The sequence below is a fragment of the Podarcis melisellensis genome (genome assembly GCF_964234715.1).
Source record: "Podarcis melisellensis genome assembly, chromosome: 2".
NCBI lineage: Eukaryota > Metazoa > Chordata > Lepidosauria > Squamata > Lacertidae > Podarcis > Podarcis melisellensis.
The window spans coordinates 34773346-34795643 of NC_138529.1; the positions used below are offsets into that span (position 1 = coordinate 34773346).

Genomic DNA, 22298 nt, shown 5'->3' on the forward strand with positions numbered 1-22298 from the left:
AGGCAGAAATCCAGCACTGAAACTTCAGGTCTGCAAATAATAACACCCTGAAGATCCCAGGCCCCGGAGATTAGAATGGCCCTGGCCCCAGCCTGGTGGAAGGCTCTTTCACAAGAGACTGGGGCCCTGCGGGATTTGACATCTTTCTGCAGGGCCTGCAAGATGGAGCTGTTCTGCCAGGCCTTTGGTCGGGGTTCAGTCTGATTCTTTTCTTTCTGTATAAGAACAAGCATTATAGAAGCATTAAAGAGGTAACAGTTGGCCCCGGAGAATATTAACCACTCTCAGTTTTACCGGTGGACTGCCATCTGTCCAGATTTTAATTTGCTCTGAACTAATTTTAAGATGTATTTTAATTAATTGATTGCCTGTTTTTACGTTCGTATGTTCTTTGTATACTGTGTTAGTTTTATGATGTTAGCTGCCCTGAGCCTGGCTCTGGTAGGGGAGAGCAGGGTACAAATAAAAATCTATTATTATTTTCTCAACACTGCATCTCCAGGCCAGGGAAATACTCCACCTGGAAGTTAAAGATACAACAGCCCATCCAGAAAAAAGGATACCAGCCCTATTCACCCAAGTGTTTGTAGGACATGAGCACTACCTCTCACGTGGCACAGTAAGAAACGCTGGTGCTTGTTACCGTGGGCAGAGCTTTCTTATGGGGCAAAGTCGGTGCCTGTCAATGGAGGCACCGCTTAAGAAATAAAAAGCGCAGGTGGAAGCAATCCCCATTTGGCCCTTGGATTCCTGTTCCCGTAAAAAAAATAAAAAATTATTTGCTTTGGAGGACCCGCCCCGCGCCCCTACATAGGGCTTGCTGTTGCCTAACCTCTTAACCCGGAGGAGGCGTAGGACTTGGGTGTCCCGGGACAAAAGAGAAGGGGTGGGGCTTGTTACGGATTAATTCCCACGGGGCTGAGTTTTGAGCAAGCACGTGCTTAGGCCGGTTCCTTGAGGTTCCCGAGCCGCAGCTTGGAAGGGCAAGTTCTTGGGGGGGGGGGGGGCGAATGTCCTCGCTTAGCAACTTTCTTTGATTATTGCGCGTTTGGAGCTTTTATGAATGAACTTGAAGTTGGTGTCGTTCCGCAGAGTCGCCGCCGGGCGGCAGCAGAGAGCAGCGCGCCCGAGCGCCCGTGTGGAAGCCAGCCCTCCGCCGCTCATTGATAAGCCAGGCAGCGAAGGGTTGCAACGCCCGGGCTCCCGGAGCAGCAGCAGCAGCAGCAGCGCCCTCCGCACGCGCCGGGTCGTCCCCTCTCCATGAGGCTGCGGCGATGGAGCGAGGCTTGTCGGACTCCGGGGAGACCTTGCGCAGCAGCAGCAGCGGGCCTTCCCGCGAAGTTGTGCTCTCGGGGATCTTCTCGCTGGCCCCGGCGGCGGCGCCCAAGTCGAGCTGCGCCCTGAGCCTCACCAGCAGCGCCGAGCTGCTGCTCCGCCGGCTGGACACGTCCGAGCCCAGCGGCTCCATCACGGCGCTCAGCCTCTCGGACTGCATCGGCTGCTACGCTTTCCAGAGGAAAGGCGCTCGGGAGCCGGCGGCCGCCTACTTCACCGTCTTCTGCTACCCCTTCAAGAAGGGCTGGTGGGTGTCCGGGGAGTCCCGCCACAGGGTGGCCAAGACTTTCCGCGTCTTGGAGTCCCAGGAAGCCGAAGAGAACCGGAGCATCGCCGAGACCTGGGCTCGGAAGATCATGGAGCTGTCCACGCCGTCCACCCTCAGCCTACAAGGTGAGCGAGTGCCCCGCCCGGAAAGTAGAGGCGTCTCTATCGCGGGATGGAGGGAGGGGGGGGGACCGAGCTGGCAAGCGCGGGCTCCAGTTTCACCTGCGCTCCAGGAGGTGTATGTTTACTCGGAAGCAAGCCCCACTTCGAGCTTTGTGGTTCGATCCCACCCAGGATTCCTGCATTGTAGGCGGGTTGGACTAGATGACCCTTGTGCTCCCTTGCTCTGTGACCCCGAGGAGGAACCCCTCCCCCGCCTGGTCCTCAGTTTTCAGTCTGGTGAAATGGGCATAGCAGCGGCTTGTCTTTTCCCTATGTTGTAAATCGCTTTCCACTATAAAATGGTTAAAAATAAAAACCCCAAACTCTCCTTTACCTTTACCATGTGAGCCACAAATGCCTGAAACAGGCATAGTTCCCCCTGAGAGGGGCATTTTATTTTTGTGAAGCTCCTACTCAGAAAGTAATTACTTGCAGGAAAGTGTTTATTTGTAGGAATTAACTAGTGCAGTCGCTATTCCGGTTGCCTTGTGTAACAATTGCTCCTATGTGCATTTAGTGGTGGGTGGGTGCACATGCACTTTGGGAAACAGTCACCAGTTTATGCCAGCATATTGTACATGCATCAAAATGAACACAGGTCTGCAAGTCAGTTTGCGAGAGTAGACTCACACATTGTAGATTCATTCCTGTGCATAACTTAAATGCCTTTCATACAGGAAATTTGTAACATGCGAAGCGTGGGCTGTGTAGCATGGCTTTTTACTTGCTTACTCAGAAGCAAAAAGCTCATGGAATTAAATGAGACTCGAGCTGCAAACCTTAACACAATTACTGGGGAGTAAACCATTGGATTTAGTGGGGCTTATTTCTGTAAACCTGCCTAGGATTCCATGTCTACTCGGGTACATTGCTAGGTGCATGAGCGCCGGCCTATCACTCAAATCTGTATTAAGTTTGCATATGTTAATTTATGTGTATAGATGCCTCCGAGACATAATGACAGTGGTGCTTGACTAGTTCTCACCAACACTGCACTTCGCAGTTGAACTTAGCCTAGGGTTACACCAGGGAAGAAGAACCTGTGGTCCTCCTTATGTTGCTGAACTACAACTCCCATCATCTTGACCATTGACCATGCTGGCTGATGGGGGTTGGAGTCCGGCAGCGTCTGGAGGGCAACAGGTTAGCCATTCTATGTTAGAGTTAGATGGGTTAGAAATAAATGCAAATGAATGTTGGTCTCATTGTAAGGCTCTTTAAAATTCTCTCACACACAAATGCTCAGAGGACATACACAGCTTCCTCCTCCAGCTTGTCTGAGCAGATCAGCTGAGGAGGGAGTTATTGTGGCTCCACACTCACTGACTGACTGATTGATCAATCAATCAATCAATCAATCAATCAGATGGGTATGAGAAGGTGATTTGCATCCCCATTAGCAGGTTGAGCTCAGTTGAGCAGAGGGGATTACCTTCCAGGGGTGTGTCTACTAAATAATAATTTTTAAAGTAAAAAATTGGCCGCCACCACCAAAATTAGTAGGATCTTGTGGGCCAGAAATATTTGCTTGCTGGGTCTGTGTGATCAAACCCCTGAAACGGGGGTTAGTCACCCCTGCTTTAGAAGCTTAACTCTCAAACCTGCAAACCACAGAGGCTTTACCTCTGCCATAGGCCTGCTGAACTGACCTGACCGCCAGAGGCAGCACAAAAGGGGTAGGAGTGAGGAGCACTCTGACCAGTAGCTTGCCTCCTTCACCATTGCTGGGTCCTTGCAGCTACTTGATTATAATTTAATCATCAACTGCAAATTGAAATAGCACTGATTAAAATTACAATTATCTGAAAGTTCATTCCATTAAAAACAAGTTCAGGTAACTCACAACTTACACCAATTTAACTTGTGATCATTCAGCTTTATGCACTTGGCAAAAAGTATAAATAAATAAAAGGGGGTGGGTTTTGACTATATGCAATGTTGGCTTTATGCACAATCTGCAGAACGTAACTCCCACATAAGTGGAAAGTTGTCTATACACTATTATTGCTCTTTCAGAAAACAAACTTGTGGAGCAAAGCTCAGTTCCTCCAGCCTTCCCCACAAGAGTTTTTCTGATATAGCCACTGTGGAAGTAGTCTAGTATTGCTCTGCAACAAATTGTGTATGGACTGCAGTTGCAGAAGGTGATAACAAAAAATTTTCTTGTGCTTTTTAAAGAACATAAGTGAATTGCTGGATCGGCCTTAAGCCTATCTGTCTGGTCTCTGGTTCCCAAGAGCAGCCAGGTACATTTTTGAAGTTTCAGCGTCTTCCATGGCATTTCCTATTTCTTCTTGCACAATATTTGCACCTGTGTTCCAAATCTAGTTGCACAGATCATTATGGAAAACCAACTGGTTATGTCACCCTGATATTTTTTTATCAGCAAAGTTGTCACCTCAGCAAAGTTTATCAGCAAAGTTGTCAACTTAAATTCTCCATATAGCAAAAATTGTGATAAAAGATGTTCAGCTTTGTTTCTAGGCCTCATGAGGGAAAGGCAGTTGCATGTAGAACCCAAATTAAAGCCCCGTATTTCAAAAGCAAAGTCACATAGGAATATTTACCTTCCTGCTAGAAGATACAGAACCTTACAGAAACATGTTGAAAGAGCTGGTGTCAAACACTTCACAGCGTGGGAAAGGAGATGGAAATCTCCTAGCTCATCTTGCTAAATGTTTGGTGAAAACCACAAGGCCAAGTGTGCTGCTGAGTCTCTGTGAAAATGAATGAACTGTGGATGAAAGCTGGAGGACTAAGTCTTTATCAGAGAGAGGAAAGGGACATATGTGCTGTGCATCTTAGCAGAAGTGTCCCTGGTACCACTGAGCAAATAGCTAGATGGTCTGCAGCACAGGACTGTGTGCTGCAATCAATGTTTCAGAGAGGCGTGTTTCTCAACAGTCAACACTAAACTCCCAAATCCTCTTAGTTTCTGCCTGTGCAATAGGTTGTGCTGACTCCCGGCTGCAAACCAGTTTGACAAGGCAAGCCTGAGTATCCCGTGTGCATGTTAACAAGGTGATGGGTGCCTCTCCCAACGTTGTTGTGCCACGCTCTCAAGTGACAATTCATTTCCACGCACACCCTAAGTAATTATTTTTTAAAATCCACGTGAACACCAAGAGCTGGTTGTGGCTAGATACAGGAATGTTCAGTTGTGTGCAAAACAACTTCATATTGGTTTACTTAAGAGCTTCATATTGGGTCTCTGCAAGGGTCAGAGGTTTTGCAGGTTTTTATATTGTTTAGGAAACCTCCTTGACCAGGGGAAGCAGTGGGATAAGACTATGGTGCCCCATGGGAAGCCACGCTCACTTGAGAACTATTGTTACCATTTCATCCCTAGGTTACTCACACTGATTTGCTCTTTGCTATTTTTCTGCATCGTTGTCCAGCCTGTTGAATAATAAAAGTGGAACTTGTTTGGTGATCTGAGTCATCTCAAAAGCCGGTTGAAACATACTTTCCCAGAAATCAGTTGAATTTATTTCCCAAGACCATTATTGCTCTTAAGGTTGTAACAATGGCTATTTTTGTTGTTGTCAGCTGTCTTGGCAAATCCATTTCTTGTAGTATATTCATTACATCTCGCAGTACATTCAGTACAATAAAGGAGCTAGTATTAGTCTAATGCTAGCTCCTTTATTTCCCCCTTCGAAAACTCCGGCTTAGAAAAAAGAACTGGAATGCTGCACATCACAAAGTTGGCCAAAGTTAGCCAGGAGGCAGTTAAAAGCACAGAGCTACCCTGGGCTATTTCCCTGACTACAACAACTCCATAAACATGTCATTGCTGCTATTCAGTTATGAGACTATTCCAGGGATTGCCAACTTCTCCACAGCTTGACCAGACCTCACCATGTGTCAGTACTTGAATGATGGTGTGGGGCAGGAAAGAGAGAAGCATTCTTGGAGAAATCCACAAGTCCAGTCCCAGAACTCCTTCCCAATCATGCCTCCCAGTAGCTGTCCTGCCTCTTCGCCCAATAAAGTGAACAGGCTTAGTCAGTTCTGGCAAGGTGTGGGCTAGGCCCATGTAAAACTGCGCTCTGATGCCCACATACAGTGGTACCTCAGGTTAAGTACTTAATTCGTTCCGGAGGCCCGTACTTAACCTGAAACTGTTCTTAACCTGAAGCACCACTTTAGCTAATGGGGCCTCCGGCTGCTGCCACGCTGCCGGGGCACAATTTCTGTTCTCATCCTGAAGCAAAGTTCTTAACCTGAAGCACTATTTCTGGGTTAACGGAGTCTGTAACCTGAAGCGTATGTAACCCGAGGTCCCACTGTACAAGCCTCCCACCCCCCGCCTTAACTAAAACTGCTCTATCCATAGCCCCCGCCCCATGAGCCAGGTTGGTGACCTGATACCAGAGAAAACAGACTTGAGTTTATCTTGCAGGCTCTATACAACACTGGATCGTTTAGGGGCTATGTGTGGCAGCAGTCAGGATGGAAGATGGGTGTATCTCGGAATGCTAGTTCTGTTGGCATTTCTGACAGTTTCTCAGTGAACTTCCTTGCTGAGCAAGGCTTTGAACCAATGTCTCACCAGTCCTTGTCCAATACCCTAACCAGCCTAAGCCACGTTAGTTCTCAAATGATCCCTTCCAGTGTGGTGCCTTCTAAAATCTTTATCTCAGTTGGATTATCTCTGTCTTGGATTTTTGTTGGTTTTCTGTACCTGATGTTGTTTTAAACTGCTTTTAATCTCTCTCTCTCTCTCTCTCTCTCTCTCTCTCTCTCTCTCTCTCACACACACACACACACACACACACACAGAGAGAGAGAGAGAGAGAGAGAGAGAGATTTTGTATATGCAGTTCTTTTAACTATTTTAACATACACCACTATTTTTGTATGTTGCCTTCTAAGTTGCTTCTGCATACCTCATGGGAAGCAATTCACAAATGAAAATATTAACCTCCATAATAAAATAATAATAATAATGATAATCTCATAGCCAGAACCCACATGATCAGAGGTTGGGTCCAGGTCTATGAGGCTGGGTCGTTTGACCATCTTCCTAGCTTTATGGAATCTGCTCCTGTAAAAAGCAGCTGCCATTTGGCCTGGGTAACATTTAGCAAGCCCCTTGTTGGCTGTTTCAGAAGAATATAAATGGACTCTTTGTCTGGAGGCAGGAGGGTGCTCTGATAAGATAATCATTCTGTGTAACGTGACTCACAAGCAGGAACATATAATCTTCTGATCACCCACCGTTCTGCAAAAAATCACATGGATTGTGTGGACCAGCTCAGTCTTTTTCTTAGGCCTGCACCTGCAAAGGTGGGAAAAGTTACACGGCTTATTTAAGAAAACACCTGTTTCACAATCAGTAAGGGAGCACTACTTTAGTAAACTGAAAGGTTTTAATCCTGATTGACTAACACATTGCAGATCTAGGGGAGACCAGACCCCTGCACTGCAACCCCAATATACTACCCTGTGTGTATGCATGCACATAAAGCCATACATACTTTTTTTAAAAGGTCTAATTGTAGGAAATGTTGACTGTCCCCTCTCTTGAAGCCAAATTAATTCAGTGCCTTTTGAATTCTCAGGATCAAGTTTTTCACTCTAGTTAAATCCTGTGTTGAATATGTTAGTCAGAGATAAATATGTTAGCCAGAGCTCCTATTCATCGGCACAACTAGTCATCCATGGATCTCCCATGTGACATCAGTGCATGTTGCAGAGCTGGCCCGGAGGAATTTGGAAACCACGTGACCGCTTTGAGCAGCACGTCTGGCTGGGTCTTCCATGTGGTGACTCAGCACCCCCCCCCATCATTAGCGCTAAATGCACAGGAGGTGGGAGCAGCAACACACTTCGCCTTGGAGAGTGAAAAGGATTCCTCCTATACAATTTCTGTTCTCCCTCTGCGTCCTAGGCAGGAGGGAAAGTAGAGCAATTATACCACACAGCTCCTCTCTCTGTGAGAGATCTCCTGGTGGGGGATGCTAAGAGAGAGTGACACGGGGAGCGATGGCAGCTGACTCTGTGGCCAGAATGTTGCTTTGTAATCCAGTTCGTGAACTGACAGATGAGGAGAAGTGGCGGGGAGAGATAGCCAGAAGACGCTTCTTCTTGGTTTGGTCATTTTGCCTAGAGAGAAATGGAGACTTGGCCTATAAGGAGCTTCTGACCCCCCCCCCCCCGCTGTTTAGCAGCTTGTCTATCTAAGGCCTCCAGAAACCTTCCTGTCCCAGGCAGATTTAATCTTATCTGTAGTAGCATATGTTCTCCCCTGCCCCACCTGCTCCTCCAAAAGTGATTTGCACTTTCTCTTCTGTCCCAACTTCTCTGCGTTTTGGTCTGAAACCCTTCTGGGTGCTTCTCAAAAACAGGCGAGTGGCTGTGACAGAATTAACCAGGCCAACAATCCCCATAGGTTTGCATTTGTGTAAATGGAATTGGTGTGGAGAGAGTCATCTAAGTGCAGGCAGAGTGTCCCCACTCCCTACTTTAGACATAGCCAGGATTTTTAAAAGATTAATGGACATCCTAGAACTCTGGAGCCCTACGCAGAATGGAATTCCCTTCTTTTGAAGCCTTCTGCTCTCTCTGAAAGCTGTAGGTCAGGCACAAAACATCAAGAGCGTCCCTGTGTTTTGTAATTTGCTACACCATCTCTTGCTCTTGGGATGGGATCACAGAGCGCACTTCAATAAAACAGCCCTGGATCTGTTGCAGTGGAGTTCTCTGAGTCAGAGGATGGCAGTTCCACTTCCTTTTTGGGGTGGGGGTTGAGACCAGCCCTGCAGGTTCATCCGATAGCAGGGTGGATCTGGGCCCCCTTCCTGCTTCCTGGTCAGATTTTTCACTTGCATCACCCAACGAAGAGGAATCAGACTCCTGGTCCCTGATAGTGCCTTACAGAACATAGCTCCTGAAAAGTGCAGACACGTTGCATCTTACCTTCTTGCACCCTTCATTATTACTGCATCCGCCCCCACCCTTATTGAAAAGCTCTACCAACCTGCTTGTGAAAACTTTGGAACAGAAGTGTTCCATCATGTGTCTTCCTGGCCCTGGGCCCAGCTCTCTAATCTTCCAAGATGTTCTTAAAATTGCTTCGAAGCAAAGAACAAAAGATGAAAGGAAATCAGGCAGTCCTACAGAAGTTGGTGTTACTGGCAAGCTGGGCAGTGGCGACAGGGGAAGGCGGGCCACCCTAACCTCAGAGCACAAAGAACACGTCAACGCATACCGTTTCTGTTCATCGTAGATCAGATGGTGCAAGGTTATTTAGCACGAGAACACAGATTTGGATACTTGTAGATGTGTGGCAGCCATGGCAGCCAGCCTATAGTAGCTTGACGGAATGCAGTGCCATCATTCAAAGAAATTTGCATGGGGCCAAAGCCACCGACCGGAACTCTTCATGGTGTCCTCACAGGTCACTTCTAGTTTATTCCTAGACCTGGCCAAAGGTAGAATGGGTGACAAACAGGTCATGGTTATTTCCTGCAAGCCTTGAAGTACGTATGTCTCAGCTTATAGGCTTGCTTTTATGAGTTGTACCACTTGTAAGCCAACATGATTGTGCCAAATGCATTTTAATTCAAACTGGGTAGCTTGCAAAGGCACATGTTTGTTTACACTTTAATTCTATGTTCTCTTCTTTCAGAGCTATATCCAATATGGCTTTGGCTTACTGCATATATCTTTGAACTGCTAATTTAAGATTCAGTGAGATGTGCCAGTTATTAATTTATGCTTGGTTGCAGTGATTAAAAATAAAATAAAAAGGCTAACATTACTGCCTCTGAAGAGGCACTGTCAGCACCCACTTGGCCTTGTGCTGGGGTGTGTGTTGTGTAAAACTGATTCCCGAGGCTAAAAGGCAAGTGTTCACTTCTTTAAAGGAGCCCTCCTCCCAGTTCCAGCCAAATATTGCCCTTGGTAAGAATCTTCTTTTACTGAATTTCAAATACTTTTCTCTTTATTGTCTTCCTGATGAACCCCTCCCAGTTTATTTAGCAATGTCCCCCAGAACCTGATGCTTTCATTCAAATGTGGACCAGGTTTAGCTGGTCCCTTAGGTTAAAAAATAAACAAACCCCCCAAGTCATCAGAGGGTGATACCTTAATTAGGACCAACTAAAATGTCACAAAGTAGCAAGCAAGTTTCCCAGTTCTTAAATTTGACTGTATGTTAACCGGCACAGCATCTAGCAGCTCTAAAAGAGTACTGTAGGCATTATGCCGGCTTGATTATTATTATTTATTAATTTTTTTATCTCACCCTTCATCCGAGGAACACAGGGTGGTTCACAATATGAAAACACAAAAATGCATAACATAGAAAAACAAACAAAAACAATACTCCCCCAACAGTTTAAAAGGCCATAGATTGTTTAATTAGCCAAAGGCCTGGGAGATGAGGAACAGTTTTTCCTGGCAAAACAGACATGAGGAACAGTTGAAGGAGTTGGGAGATATAATAGCCACCTTCAAATATCTAAAGGGCTGTCACATGAAGGATGGAGCAAGTTTGTTTTCTCCTTCTCTGGAGGTTAGGATCTGAACCAATGGATTCAAGTTACAAGAAAGGAGATTTTGACTAATCACTGGGAAGAACTTTCTGACAGTAACATCTGTTTGACAGTGGAGCAGATTCCCATGAGAAGTGGTGGACTCTCTCCTTCCTTGAAGGTTTTTTAGCAGAGGTTGAATGGCCATCAGTCATGGGTGATCTAGTTGAGATTCCTGCATTGCAAGGGGTTGGACTGTATGGCCCCTGGGGTCTCTTCCAACTCTACGATTCTATGATCTGGTCTACAACCACCCGTTAAAGAACCTTGCCCAAGAAGGGCAGCTGGCCAGTAATTAGATTTTCTGAATCCAGGACGTGCTTCTAAAGGAGTGGTCTTATCACTCCCTCCTTCAAGCAGGCAGGGACCAGCCCTTCTCGTAAAGAGGCACCAGTCACCTCCCTAGCCTAGCCAGCCATCTCTTCCTTGCTAGTTTTTATCAGCCAAGAGGGGCAAGGGTCCAGAGCACAAGCGGACATTAGACTTTTCCTCTGTGATCATCAGGCAAACTACAGTGTAGAAACTGGTTAGATAGGAGTACTTTGGTTGAAGTCCAATGTCATGTGCGTTGGACTATGTCCAAAAATTCCTGTTTCACTGATTAGGGCATTAGGCCTTTCATCAACTGCAACAGCCCCAATAAGCTGTAAAACTAGAATTTGGGACCCAAATATTATCTGCTTGTAAGGCATGTGGGGAACTGCTTTGCAGTTTGTGTATTGTGGTGCACAACAGTGCTTGCATTTCTACTAAGCTACATGTGCTGGCTCACGTGAGCTACAGGGAAGCTGTGCATGTGTGCTTATAGCACTCCAGATATTTTGAGCAGGAAATGGTCTCTAGAAAACTAGGAAGTTAATGCCACTCTGCACATTAGTGCATAGCCAGTGGTGAGTTGGAAGATGGCACTGCCCTTCCCACCGTGTCATTGCTGCAGCTTACCTGGGTGGGCTGGGCAGGGCAGCCTTACGGTGAGGCTAGGGCTGGGCAGGTGTGCCAGGGGGAGGAAGGCATGTTGACTCTCAGCTTATGATTCCCAGTACCTTTCACACCGATAGGCAGAAGATCAGTAAGATATACAGTAAACAGAGTTTACTCAAGATCCATGCCAAAGCACTTTGTGAATGATCAAAGTCCTTCACTTCCAGTGTGGGAATTTTTTTTAGCACCAATCTTGTTTAGGAGTGTTTTGTACGAATGAACATCCTTATAAGATTGCTTCCGTGTTACAGATAGGGAATATGTAGAAAAGATGGAAAGAAAACAGTTCAGAATTATAAAGTAGCAAGGGTCTGAAGGAGTTTTTCACATAATGTTTCCCTTCTCTCTCTCTCTCTCTCTCTCTCTCTCTCTCTCTCTCTCTCTCTCTCTCTCTCTCTCCCTCTCTCTCTCTCGTATGCATGTTATAATTCAGTGTGATGCCCTGTGCATAGACAAGTAGTATATATACCAGGAGTTTACACCTTTGGTGTGTTCAGAGAGATAAGAACAGTGTCATAGGATCGCTGCAAGCATACAGTTTCTTTCAAAAATAGAACCGAAGTTTATTTCATTACTCCATAATTAAAGACAACACACTAGGCCCATGGGAAATATCCCTTTAAAGACTGGCACCCAAGGCCATCAGACTAGTGCTATTTCAATAGCATAAGCAACATCTGTTGAATGAGCTTCCTAATGGTAATGCTACTACAAATAAGCACCAGTCTTGCTCTGTACAGAAGTGTCTTCAGGTATAGGTATCAGAATAACTTATGGACCGAGTGACCATGGATACAGCAGCTCCCATAAACACAGCATTGCTTTATCCAGTTGCCTTGATTGATTGAGTGAGTCACTGCTATTATTAAGCAGCCACAGTTGCTCGATTCATACTGTATATTGTCTCTAAGCATGCTTTCACATGGATAATTAAGACAGCTTGCATGTAGAAAGAGACGTTTTGAGTGAACTAGGGCAAAGCTTCAAGCGATACTAAGCGCATGCCCAGACAGGATCCTTCCATGCTCCTAGCAGTGCAGGGCTGCCTGGCTCTACCATTAGGTAGAGTATGGAGGCTGCCTCAGGTGGCAGATTCTAGGGGGCTGGGATCAAGCTGAGGTAGTGGAGGGCAGAGCTCTGTGTACACGCCACACTGTTTATCCCATGTCCCCTAAACTAGCCTGTTGGCCTCTGATGCAGTGGAAGACCACTCAGTCTGCCAGGCTTTTATACATGGAAAGGAGTTAGAGTGACATCCTATTCTTTGCCATAGGCAGCAAAATGTCTTGCGCTACCCCTGTAGAGTGGGGCTGTGAAACATAATGGTGAAGAAAGTGAAACACTGCAGAGAGAATACTTGGGTTGTTCCCTCTGGTACTATTGTTCCGGAGATACTTGCCACGTAGACAGTATAGTCCAAGATCTGTACAGCCTATGGCTATTCTGCTATAAAAGCCACTATGACTTGCAATAATCACCAGCTTCCTCTTCTGGGGTGATGGGAAGGGTGAAATGTGAAAAGATGACACAGCAAGAATGCCGGCCTCTCACGAGTTGGCAAGTCTCTTGCATCACTCCATGCTGATTCACAGCTGTCTGGCCATAGCACAAACATCTGGCAAAAAAAATTGCAGCGTGCCTCATTTTCTAGATGGGGCTCTGTGGTTTTAAAAATATGCAAGCTTCACTTTCTGAATGTATCCAGACAATTGATTGGGCACCTGGGTGCCTGGATCCAAGTCTTCAGAGGATTCATAAAAACCTAAAGGCTTATCCCAAGGTTACAAAATGAATCCATGGCTCAGTGTGAAGCTGCTAGTTTTAGAAAATCCTATTTATTATAGATCATCAGTACATTGCTCTGTTTTATTTAGGGATGTTATAAATAAAAGTGCCAAGGCACTCTGGTTTTGGGGCTAGGTATGCTGTTTGGGTGCCTGGGTAAGGGGAATTGCTCAGGGATTTGGAACCAGGAGCTTGAAAATTCTGACCTGGTTCAGATGTTCATATTCTGGTCCTTTAAAACTTTCATTTGGGGAATTAGGAATGTGGTGCAGGCTCTTCCTGTCTCTCCTGCAAATGTCAACTCTCCTCTCCCATCCGTGTTTCTCTAACTTTAGTTTATCATGCTATCCAAATTGGATGAATCATGGTCAGTACTAATCAGGATTGCCTTCAACCTATGGTCTGGAAGGAATGTGCTAACCATAGTTTAAATAATGGTCAGAGGAAACCAGGAAAGGGAAGAGCAAATCAACAGGCAAGTGTGGAAGGAGGGTCCACCACGCGATACCAGTCCATGTTTTGGAATAATGGAACGTGACATTTGAAACAAGCCTGTCTCTAAGTTGTTGGTTGCTTGGTAGTTTGCCAGCTCATATCCAGTCTTCCTCTGAAGGGCCCACATCTTTGTATACTTCTTCTCTGTGGTACATCCCTTGCTCAATAATTGGCAGAAAACACTGAAGGGCATCAGCAGGCATTCTGTGGCACTGTCCTCACCATATTCACATGGCCCTTTTCTCCTAGAGTTGATGTGAGAGTGGAAGAAGAATTGGCATGCCTCTTAATCATTAATTTTTCTTCTATTGACTGTTGGAGGGTAGGTGGGGAAGGAATCATAGTCTGTGACGGATAATGTGTCAACAGAAGTCAATAAATATATTGGGAGACATAAATTATGTGTGTGTGTTGCTCTTCTGAAATGGGGGGAGGGACAGCCACAAAACTTCACATGTAATGGTTCACAACAGGCCTATACTCATAGGGCTCATCCACACTTTTGCTTGACCTGTATTTTGATCATGTCTTGTGTATTAATTAATTCCCACAGGTCCGATAGCTTTTCTTGTTGTCTATGGCTGTGCTTTGTGAAACCTTGCCTGCTGAATTGAAGGTTCATTAAGTAAAATCTCTCTCTAGATTTTCCATGCATCTGATAAGACCTGATTCAGCAGGTAAGGTCAGATTTCCACAAGGCACAGCTGTGGAACAATCGGAAGAACTCGGAGTCAAGGGAATTAATCGGTGCACGATATGATCAAAATGCAGGTCAGGCGAAAGTATGGCTGAGCCAGCAATGAAATTTATTGATAAAAGAGTGGATTTAGGCTTAGTCATCTTGCAGTAGATCTATTTGAACCAATGGGATTTAAGATGGTCAAGACTAACAATAGGTTACCCCAGGGATAGCTAACCCATGGCTTTCCAGATGTAGTTAGACTCCAACTGTCACCAGCCAGCATGGGTATTGGTCAGGAAAGAGGGGAACTGGAGTCCATGAGTGAAGATGAGCGGGGAATCATTCTCCAACAGAATGTAATGGGCAGGCACTGTGTTTTGAACTGAATAAATTCGTCAGTGAACTAAAGAAAGCGAATGGAGAACGTTTTATAGCAGGATGACTGCTATAAAAGGGTTGTGCAGCAAGCTTACAGTGAACACAAGAAAGCAGCTGTAACACAGCACGAAGCTGAACTGTGTGGATTTCGTGTTCACTCACAGTACCAGTATCAGAGTTCAAAAAATGACTACTCACTCTTAATCTTAGGGTCGCAGGTTTCAGCCCCATGTTGGGCAAAAAGACTTCTGCTTTGCAGGGGGTTGGGCTAGATGACGCTCATCATCCCTTCCAACTCTAAATTCTATGATTCTATAAAAAGCTCTTAAAAGGTACACATTTCATTGAAGAGAGATGTTCTAGTAAGCTAGTGGCCAACGTCCTATGATATCTCACTGACTTCTTTAATAGATGCTGTTTTATCAGATATGTATTTGTGGAATAAGGGCAATATGTGCTATGCACAATATTCATGGACACAGACACAAGTAGAACCCCATGCCCCTACGCACATTGGCTGGTAGCATGTACATACTAACCAGTCTGTAGCACAAAAATGTACAGTGGTGCCCCGCAAGACGCATGCCTCGCAAAACGAAAGACGCGCAAGACGAAAGGGTTTTTCGGCTTTTGCATTGCTTCGCTAGACGAATTTCCCTATGGGCTTGCTTCGCAAAACATCTTGCGAGTTCTTGTGAGTTTTTTTCCTTTTTCTTTAAGTCGCTAATAGCCGTGCTTCGCAAGACGAAAAAACCACTAGACGAAGAGACTCGCGGAACGGATTAATTTCATCTTGCGAGGCACCACTGTAGTTTTTTCTCAATGTGGAATCATTGTGCTTGTTTGTCCTCAGCATGCTGCTTTCCATCTAGATGGATTCTAGATCCTGCTGTCCGCCAGGATGGGTGTGTTTACTGGATGCACGTTTGAAAACCCTTCCCTTGGTGAGCTTAGATGTACCTTTTCCTCCCTGCCCATGCCCCAGGTGAATGAAGGAGGAAGTGGTGATTGTGAATGCATCCACACCCACCCACCATGCCATTGTGCAAGTGTGGATAGACACACACACCCCATTGCCAGGACCGCCTACATCCGTTTCCGCCTATTTCCAAATGAACACACTGTGAGGTTATGAATCTGCAATGAGCTTTTATTTTCAGAATGAAAGCAGTTTCTCAAGAAGCACTTGTCAGAGGCAAAAAAGATATGCAGTAGTTCTAGATTGTGGTGTGGACTTAGTAGAAAAACAAGTACAGTACTCAGTCTCCAGTGATTCCAGAATAAAATGTTAGGTGTATACAACCATTCTGATTACAACAACCAGGCTTCTGTAGTCAGAACAATATTGTGTTTGTTTGGATGGGGGGGGCACATGAAATTGAAACACTGAGTAAAGGAGAAGCTTTAATTCTGTCTTGTCTCTTCTGGCTAGTGTGGATGTGAATCTTTCAATTTTTTATTTCTCTCCGTTTCTCAGTTTCCCAATCTTAAATTCAGTTCTCCACGTTTGTTTGTTTTTTAAAAATTCTCATGGAAGATTCAGCAGCATTTTAGCGCAAAGTTATTCTATTATACAGATTTTTGCAAGCCATTTCCCCCTAATGTAAAGCGCTTTTGTATGTTATTTTCACCAAGGTATTCATTTTTATGTACGCTTGCCCCCAAATACCTGTTTTTCTACACCCTGTTTGACTGGAGAACTGCATCGCAAAGTTTGGTTCAGTGCAAACTTCAAAGGATAACTGTGTTTTGGTTTGCATATTGCTTTGAAAAGTGCAAATTAGGTACCGTATTTTTCGCCCTAAGGACACACTTTCCCCCCTCCAAAAATGAAGGGGAAATGTGTGTGCGTCCTATGGGGTGAATGCAGGCTTCAGGAAGCTATCCGCTAGCCGTGGGAGACGCAGCTCTCCCACAGCTAGCGGAGACCTTGCCGGCACCCAGAAGCTTGGGCGCGCTGGGCTCAGCGCTCCGCTAACCGTGGGAGAGCCGCGCGAAGTCGTGCGGCTCTCCCACGGCTAGCGGATAGCAGCCTGTTCTGGGGGCTGGGGTCGGGGGAAGCTCGGGCTTCCCCCACCCCAGCCCCACACCTGGAGGGGAAATAATTTTTTCCCTTTATTTCTCCCCAAAAAAACTAGGTGCGTCCAATGGGCCGGTGCGTCCTATGGGGCGAAAAATATGGTAATTCTTCCTTCAAATGCACACAAACCCAAATTTATCCCTTGTCTTGGAACTATCTAACACTTTATCTAGCCTTTGCCTGCTCTTCCTTCCCAGTAGCATATAATCCTTAAAGACAGGCTGTTGTCATTTCAGAGCTTTCTGAGCTGCAGAACATGGTTTGCTTTCATGATGTCTGTCTGCTGCCCCATCCTCCTCTCAGACATGACCAAGCAAATATTTCTGGCAGCATCAGCATTTTCTCCAGCTCTGTGGTAGAGTCAGCAAAATCTTAACTTGATTGAGGGAGCTGGAAAGACCTAAAACTGTATCACCAACTTTCTGGAAAGCACTTTTGCTGAAAGATGCAAAGGAAGTAAGAGCAGAGAGGATCTGACAGTCTAGACATGTGAGGGGTCAGTCATGACTGGGTCATTCCCTCTACCTCTAACAAGATTTATCCAAGGCAATGTACCAAAAGCGAGCCATATGGGTTGGGGCAGATCTTGAAGGTCATCTAGGCAATGCAACATCTGCCACAGGGAATGTAACGTCAGCATCCCTCAGAGATGACTGTCCAGCCTCTGCTTAAATGCCTCCAGGGAAAGAGGACCCATCACCTCCAGAGGCAGTCTACCCCATTTCAACTAGCTTTTCCTGTTAGGAACGGTCTGCTAAAGTTATCCTGGAATTCTATTTTATTCCTGCCCTCTGGAGCAACAGAGAACAAGTCAGCTCCGTCTTCTGTATGACCTCCCTTCAGATGGACCTATTGTTCTAACTTTCATGCAGAAATAGGCCATCTCTGAAGCTTCATTTCCTGGCTGGCATAGCCAACAGATATTATCTAGGTGGGACCGCTTTCATTCATTCGTTCCATCCTGCTTTGAACTCTGTTATATCACTTGATGTTGCAGACTCTGCCAGTTTCCCATGGGGTCGTGGTAGTGCTCTCTTCTTTCCTCACTACAATTGCCTCTTTATTTACCCTCCCCTTTGCCTTGAATGTGTGCCTTTGACTCCTGGCAGATGTACAACAAGGGATTCTGTGTGCTTGGTGTTAAAACTAAAATTCTGTTCCCAGACATTCTAAATTCTGAAGCCTGTAAATCACACCAATTTGCATCTTCGGTGACTTAATTTTTTTTAAATAAAAAATATATTCCGGTTATGAAACCCCACCCCAACTACTTGAAATCATACTCGCCTTCCAACACTTCAGCAGGCATTGCCTGCTTACATTCAGGTATATCTTTGTGTCCACAAGGGCTGGAACTACCCTCCTCAAAATGACAGATTCTCAGGAAGAGAAATGCAACGGATGCCCCATTCTGTGCTTTTCCGGCGGCTGTGCGCATGTTGCAATCTGTGGGAACCCAAAAAAAGCCCAGAATGTGGCACTCGGTGCAAAATTCGGCTTCCTGAGAATTACAGCTTTCATTGCGAAAAAGGAAGTTTCTTTTTTAAGAACTGGCTGAGAGCAGACGCAGGTGGAATTGGCTTTGGTTGTCAGGTGGTGAATGTGAGTGCTTAATGAGTTTCCAGTTTTTGCTGCTGCTTTTTATCTGCTTTACACTCCTCGGCTTGTTGGCTCCTGCTGGTGTCTGAGTTAATAGAAGTGTATGTGGGACCTGTACACCACTGGTAGTATTTTGGGCAGGGCAGGGCACAGGGAGAGTGTGATAGTGGGCCTCTGGTGAGCTTGTTAAGGGGGAGGGAAATTAGGCAGCTTTCTGCTATCTTCCCTTTCGGTTCATCCTCCAGTCTGAGAAAACCTGGTTGGCATGCCAGCAACCTGCCAGGTCCTTTGGTAGTGTTTCTGAATGTCAGGACCTGTGGCCAGGAAAACAAATGTCTGCCTTCCAGGCTTTGATTTGGGAGGAACACCTTGACCTAGCTGGTATGACTGAGACCTGTTCGGATTAACCCAACTGTGGTTTATTGGTGAAGCAACAGCAACACTGGCTCAGCGAGCAGGTAGAGTTAAAGTAATCTCTTGTGGTGTCATCCCTCCTTGTTGCTCAGCCGTCTTCCCATTTTGAGTGTCTAGTGGGTTATCAGGAGAGGCAAGGAGTTCTGCTGGTAGGGCTCCATTCATGCCACTATCTAAGAGTCTCTCTGCTGAGCTGCTGGTCTCAAGGGTGGCCCAGATAGATTTTCTGGGGGATTCCAAGGTACATCTTCGATGGTGAGGAAAACTCATTTCTTTGCCACCAAGCATATCTACACAGTGTCACCCAGCAGAGGTCCTCCCCCCTCAAGAAGCAGGAGGCCTTCAGCAATCTGGGCTGCAAAAGGGGTTGGTGGAACCTGTGGTAGTCCAGTGTAACTATTTGCCAAACACATCACTGATGAATTCACCCTGATACAGATAGGTAGCCATGTTGGTCTGCCATAGTCAAAACAAAAAAATTTTCCCCTCCAGTAGCACCTTAAAGACCAACTAAGTTAGTTCTTGGTATGAGCTTTCGTGTATCTGAAGAAGTGTGGAGGAAAAAAATTTTTTTGTTTTGAATTCACCCTGATATGAGACTGAATTGGTCTTGGTTTCCCTAGTGGATGAGGGGGCTGTGAGTCTGTTGGCTCTTTTGGTTATCAGTGGTGTTCAGCACCATCAATTATGGCAGGCATAGGCAAACTCGGCCCTCTAGATGTTTTGGGACTACAACTCCCATTATCCCTAGCTAACAAGACCAGTGGTCAGGGATGATGGGAAGTGTAGTCTCAAAACATCTGGAGGGTCGAGTTTGCCTATGCCTGAATTATAGTATCCTTTTGGGACTCCTTGGTGGACTTGGGGCATTGGACCATCTGTCTCCCAGCGGGTTAAATGCATAGAGATACGAAATAACATGGCAATGGGATTGATCTACGGAACCCGACAGCATGTTACCTAAAGTGTGTGTTTCTCCTCCAGCTGCTACCTTCTGGCAAAGGAGCAAAGCTGGTCAGCCCCTGCACCTCAGCCAGATGTTCCAGACAGTGTGATAAGACTTAAGAGTGTTGGGGGTGGGGATGGAGAGGGAAGCATTCCCCCTCTCTGTCTGTAAAGATTGATTCTGCCAGCTAAATCCATCTTTTTTCCATAATCAGGGCCAGAAGCCAGATTGAAAAGGATCAAGGAAAGAGCTGATACCGTACTTCCCACCCCCTCTTCCTCACTTTTAAGAGAACAGTAGACTCTGCTTTATTTCTCTCTCAGCCTCTAAAATAGCTTTTTTAAAATGCTTTGGATTTATGGAATGGATGCGGTCATCACACCAAACCCAGGAACAAGGGAAATAATTTCAGTGTGAACAAAGTTCCTATGGCATTCCAACAAATACAGGTGTTTCCTGGCTCTCCTTGCCCATGTCTGTGACCCCAGGAATGCCTGCATGCTTCTAAATTCGTCACTGCAAGATTATTGTTCATCTAGGCTAAATGCAAAACCTGAAGGCCCTTGACGGACGGCGCAGCCACCTTCTTGCTGTGCTCCAGGCAGTGTTCTCATTTTGCCGCAGAAACAATTGCTCACATCCCAGTACTCCCTGAGCAGCTTCTGCCAGTCTGAGTTACTTTTCATTTTGTTATCGCCCTAAACACTCCCCAGCTTGTCAGCTACCTATTACCTGCACTGCACGGCCATCAACAGCCGCCTCCTTGACCTTGGTAATCTGTGGGCTCTAGGAGATAAATATGTCCCGGCATTGTGAACTATGAGCCTTGTGGTGGTTGGGGAGGGGGCGGGCTGAACTCTCCCTCCTAGTTCTGCATGGGAGGAAAAGGATTGAGGAAAATGGAGTGCATGGTTTTCTTCTTGAGGGGTTAGCAAGATTTCACGCTCTTGAAAATGCAGCTTGAAAAACGTGATGATAGGCAGTGGAAGCTTAATCCTGGGGCTAGTTGCACTGTTTCACGGAGAGGTTTGTGGCTGGCTGTTATACAAAGCTTATACTTATTTAGCTGAGGAAGAACTGGGTCAAAAGCAGTGTTCTGGCTTTGCTTCCCACCTGCCTGCTGAAGTAAATGCATTCAGCACCTAGGGCAGGGAGTCCTGAAATCAAAGATGCAATGTGCTGGCTACATTAATGGGAGCTAATGGCACCAGCAGAATCTCTGCACTAGCTTTTAAAAATCATTGTTTCTAGTCCTCCCTGTTAAACTACTTCTGGACAAAAACAGGTTTGGGGGACATGGGAGAGGAGAGGGAAGGACCATGACTTAGCACTGCTTTGGACCCAACCCATCCTGTTTCCTTTGCACTGAAGGGAACAAGGTGGAACAAAGTAACCACAATGTAATTGGATAAATTACAACAAGTTATGTAATTTTTCCTAAGTAGACAGCGAGACGAATAAGTTCATTTTTGGTGGAAGATGAACTGCAGCAGCATTGAAATAGTGCTGTGTGTGACACATAGTGGGTTGGAATGGAAAATGATGTCTTCTTCCATCCTGGTGAGGCCTATTGCCTCAACAGTGAAGGTAGAACAAGAGCCATCAGGTAGCTCCTGATAGCCGTATCGTCCATCTATTTGTCTAGTTGTCTTTTAAAGCCATCCAAGCTGTTGGCTATCACTACGCCTTTTACTACATCCTTTTAACTAAGAAGCAAAACCTCCCAAATTGAATAAAGACCCAGTCAGGAAAACGAGTAAACTTGATCTTTTTTTGCCAGTTTTATCTGTGGTTTGGCTCCCCCTTGGGACATGATAGCAGCTTCATCCATAACAATCTGTATCAGGAAGATAAATGGGATGGACTCTTAAGCTTTTGGGGTAGGGTAGGCAGGCAGGAAGAAGTAAAGGATGCGAAGCCACAAGCATCAGTCTTCCGCTTCTGAATCATTCATGTAGCTCAGTTTCTCAGCATCGCATACTGTAGTCCTATTAAAATAACAGAAGCGGAGCCTGGGATGGCCCCGTTTTGCAGGGTAGCAGTCAAAAAGATCTAGCTAGCAGCCAACATGTTGGAAACTAATTGGCACGCACGGTTAATTGGGTCTGATGATACTTTCTGAAAGCAACTGTAGCAACCCCTTAGCGTAGTTTCTGTGCCTGCTGCAGATGGGGGAAGGTGGTGATACTGCCTTTCTTTTGGGAACTGATATAATTAACTGCGCTATAGATGACAAACAGGTAGTGGGGTTGTCTCCTGGTTCTTGTTGAAGAACAATGCCACACCTGCTTGACATTAAACCAGCCTGTGCATTCAGCTTGGCTGGTAGTTTTATTAGCTGTGCCAAAGATGTTATCTGAAATGAAGCATGAGAGCTCAAAGCACTGATGGCACATTTTAAAGCACAGCTTTTATTTCCTTATGTTGGCGTTGTCCCTACGAAACTTTTGACATGGTTTCCGAGAGTCCCTCTGCTCTCCTCCTCCACGTGTTCAGTACCTAAGCTGTGTACACATCATCAGCTTTAAACAGAGCTAGGTCATTCATTTTCTCATTCAAAGCTGGTTTGGGTAAAAGGACCTCAGAACATAGCGTTTCCTAAGAAACAAGTTAGATACAGGATAAATATGG

General features: G+C 45.7%; 1 protein-coding gene across 3 annotated transcripts in view; it reads left to right on the forward strand.

Moving 5' to 3' along the window:
* Positions 1-22298, forward strand: part of SPHK1 (sphingosine kinase 1) — a 44578-nt gene that overhangs the window by 10725 nt on the left and 11555 nt on the right. For all 3 annotated transcript variants that reach the window (XM_081897773.1, XM_081897772.1, XM_081897774.1), the window contains exon 3: positions 1093-1728. In XM_081897773.1, coding sequence (XP_081753899.1) covers positions 1093-1728 — 636 coding nt within the window. The remainder of the gene's footprint in view (positions 1-1092; positions 1729-22298) is intronic.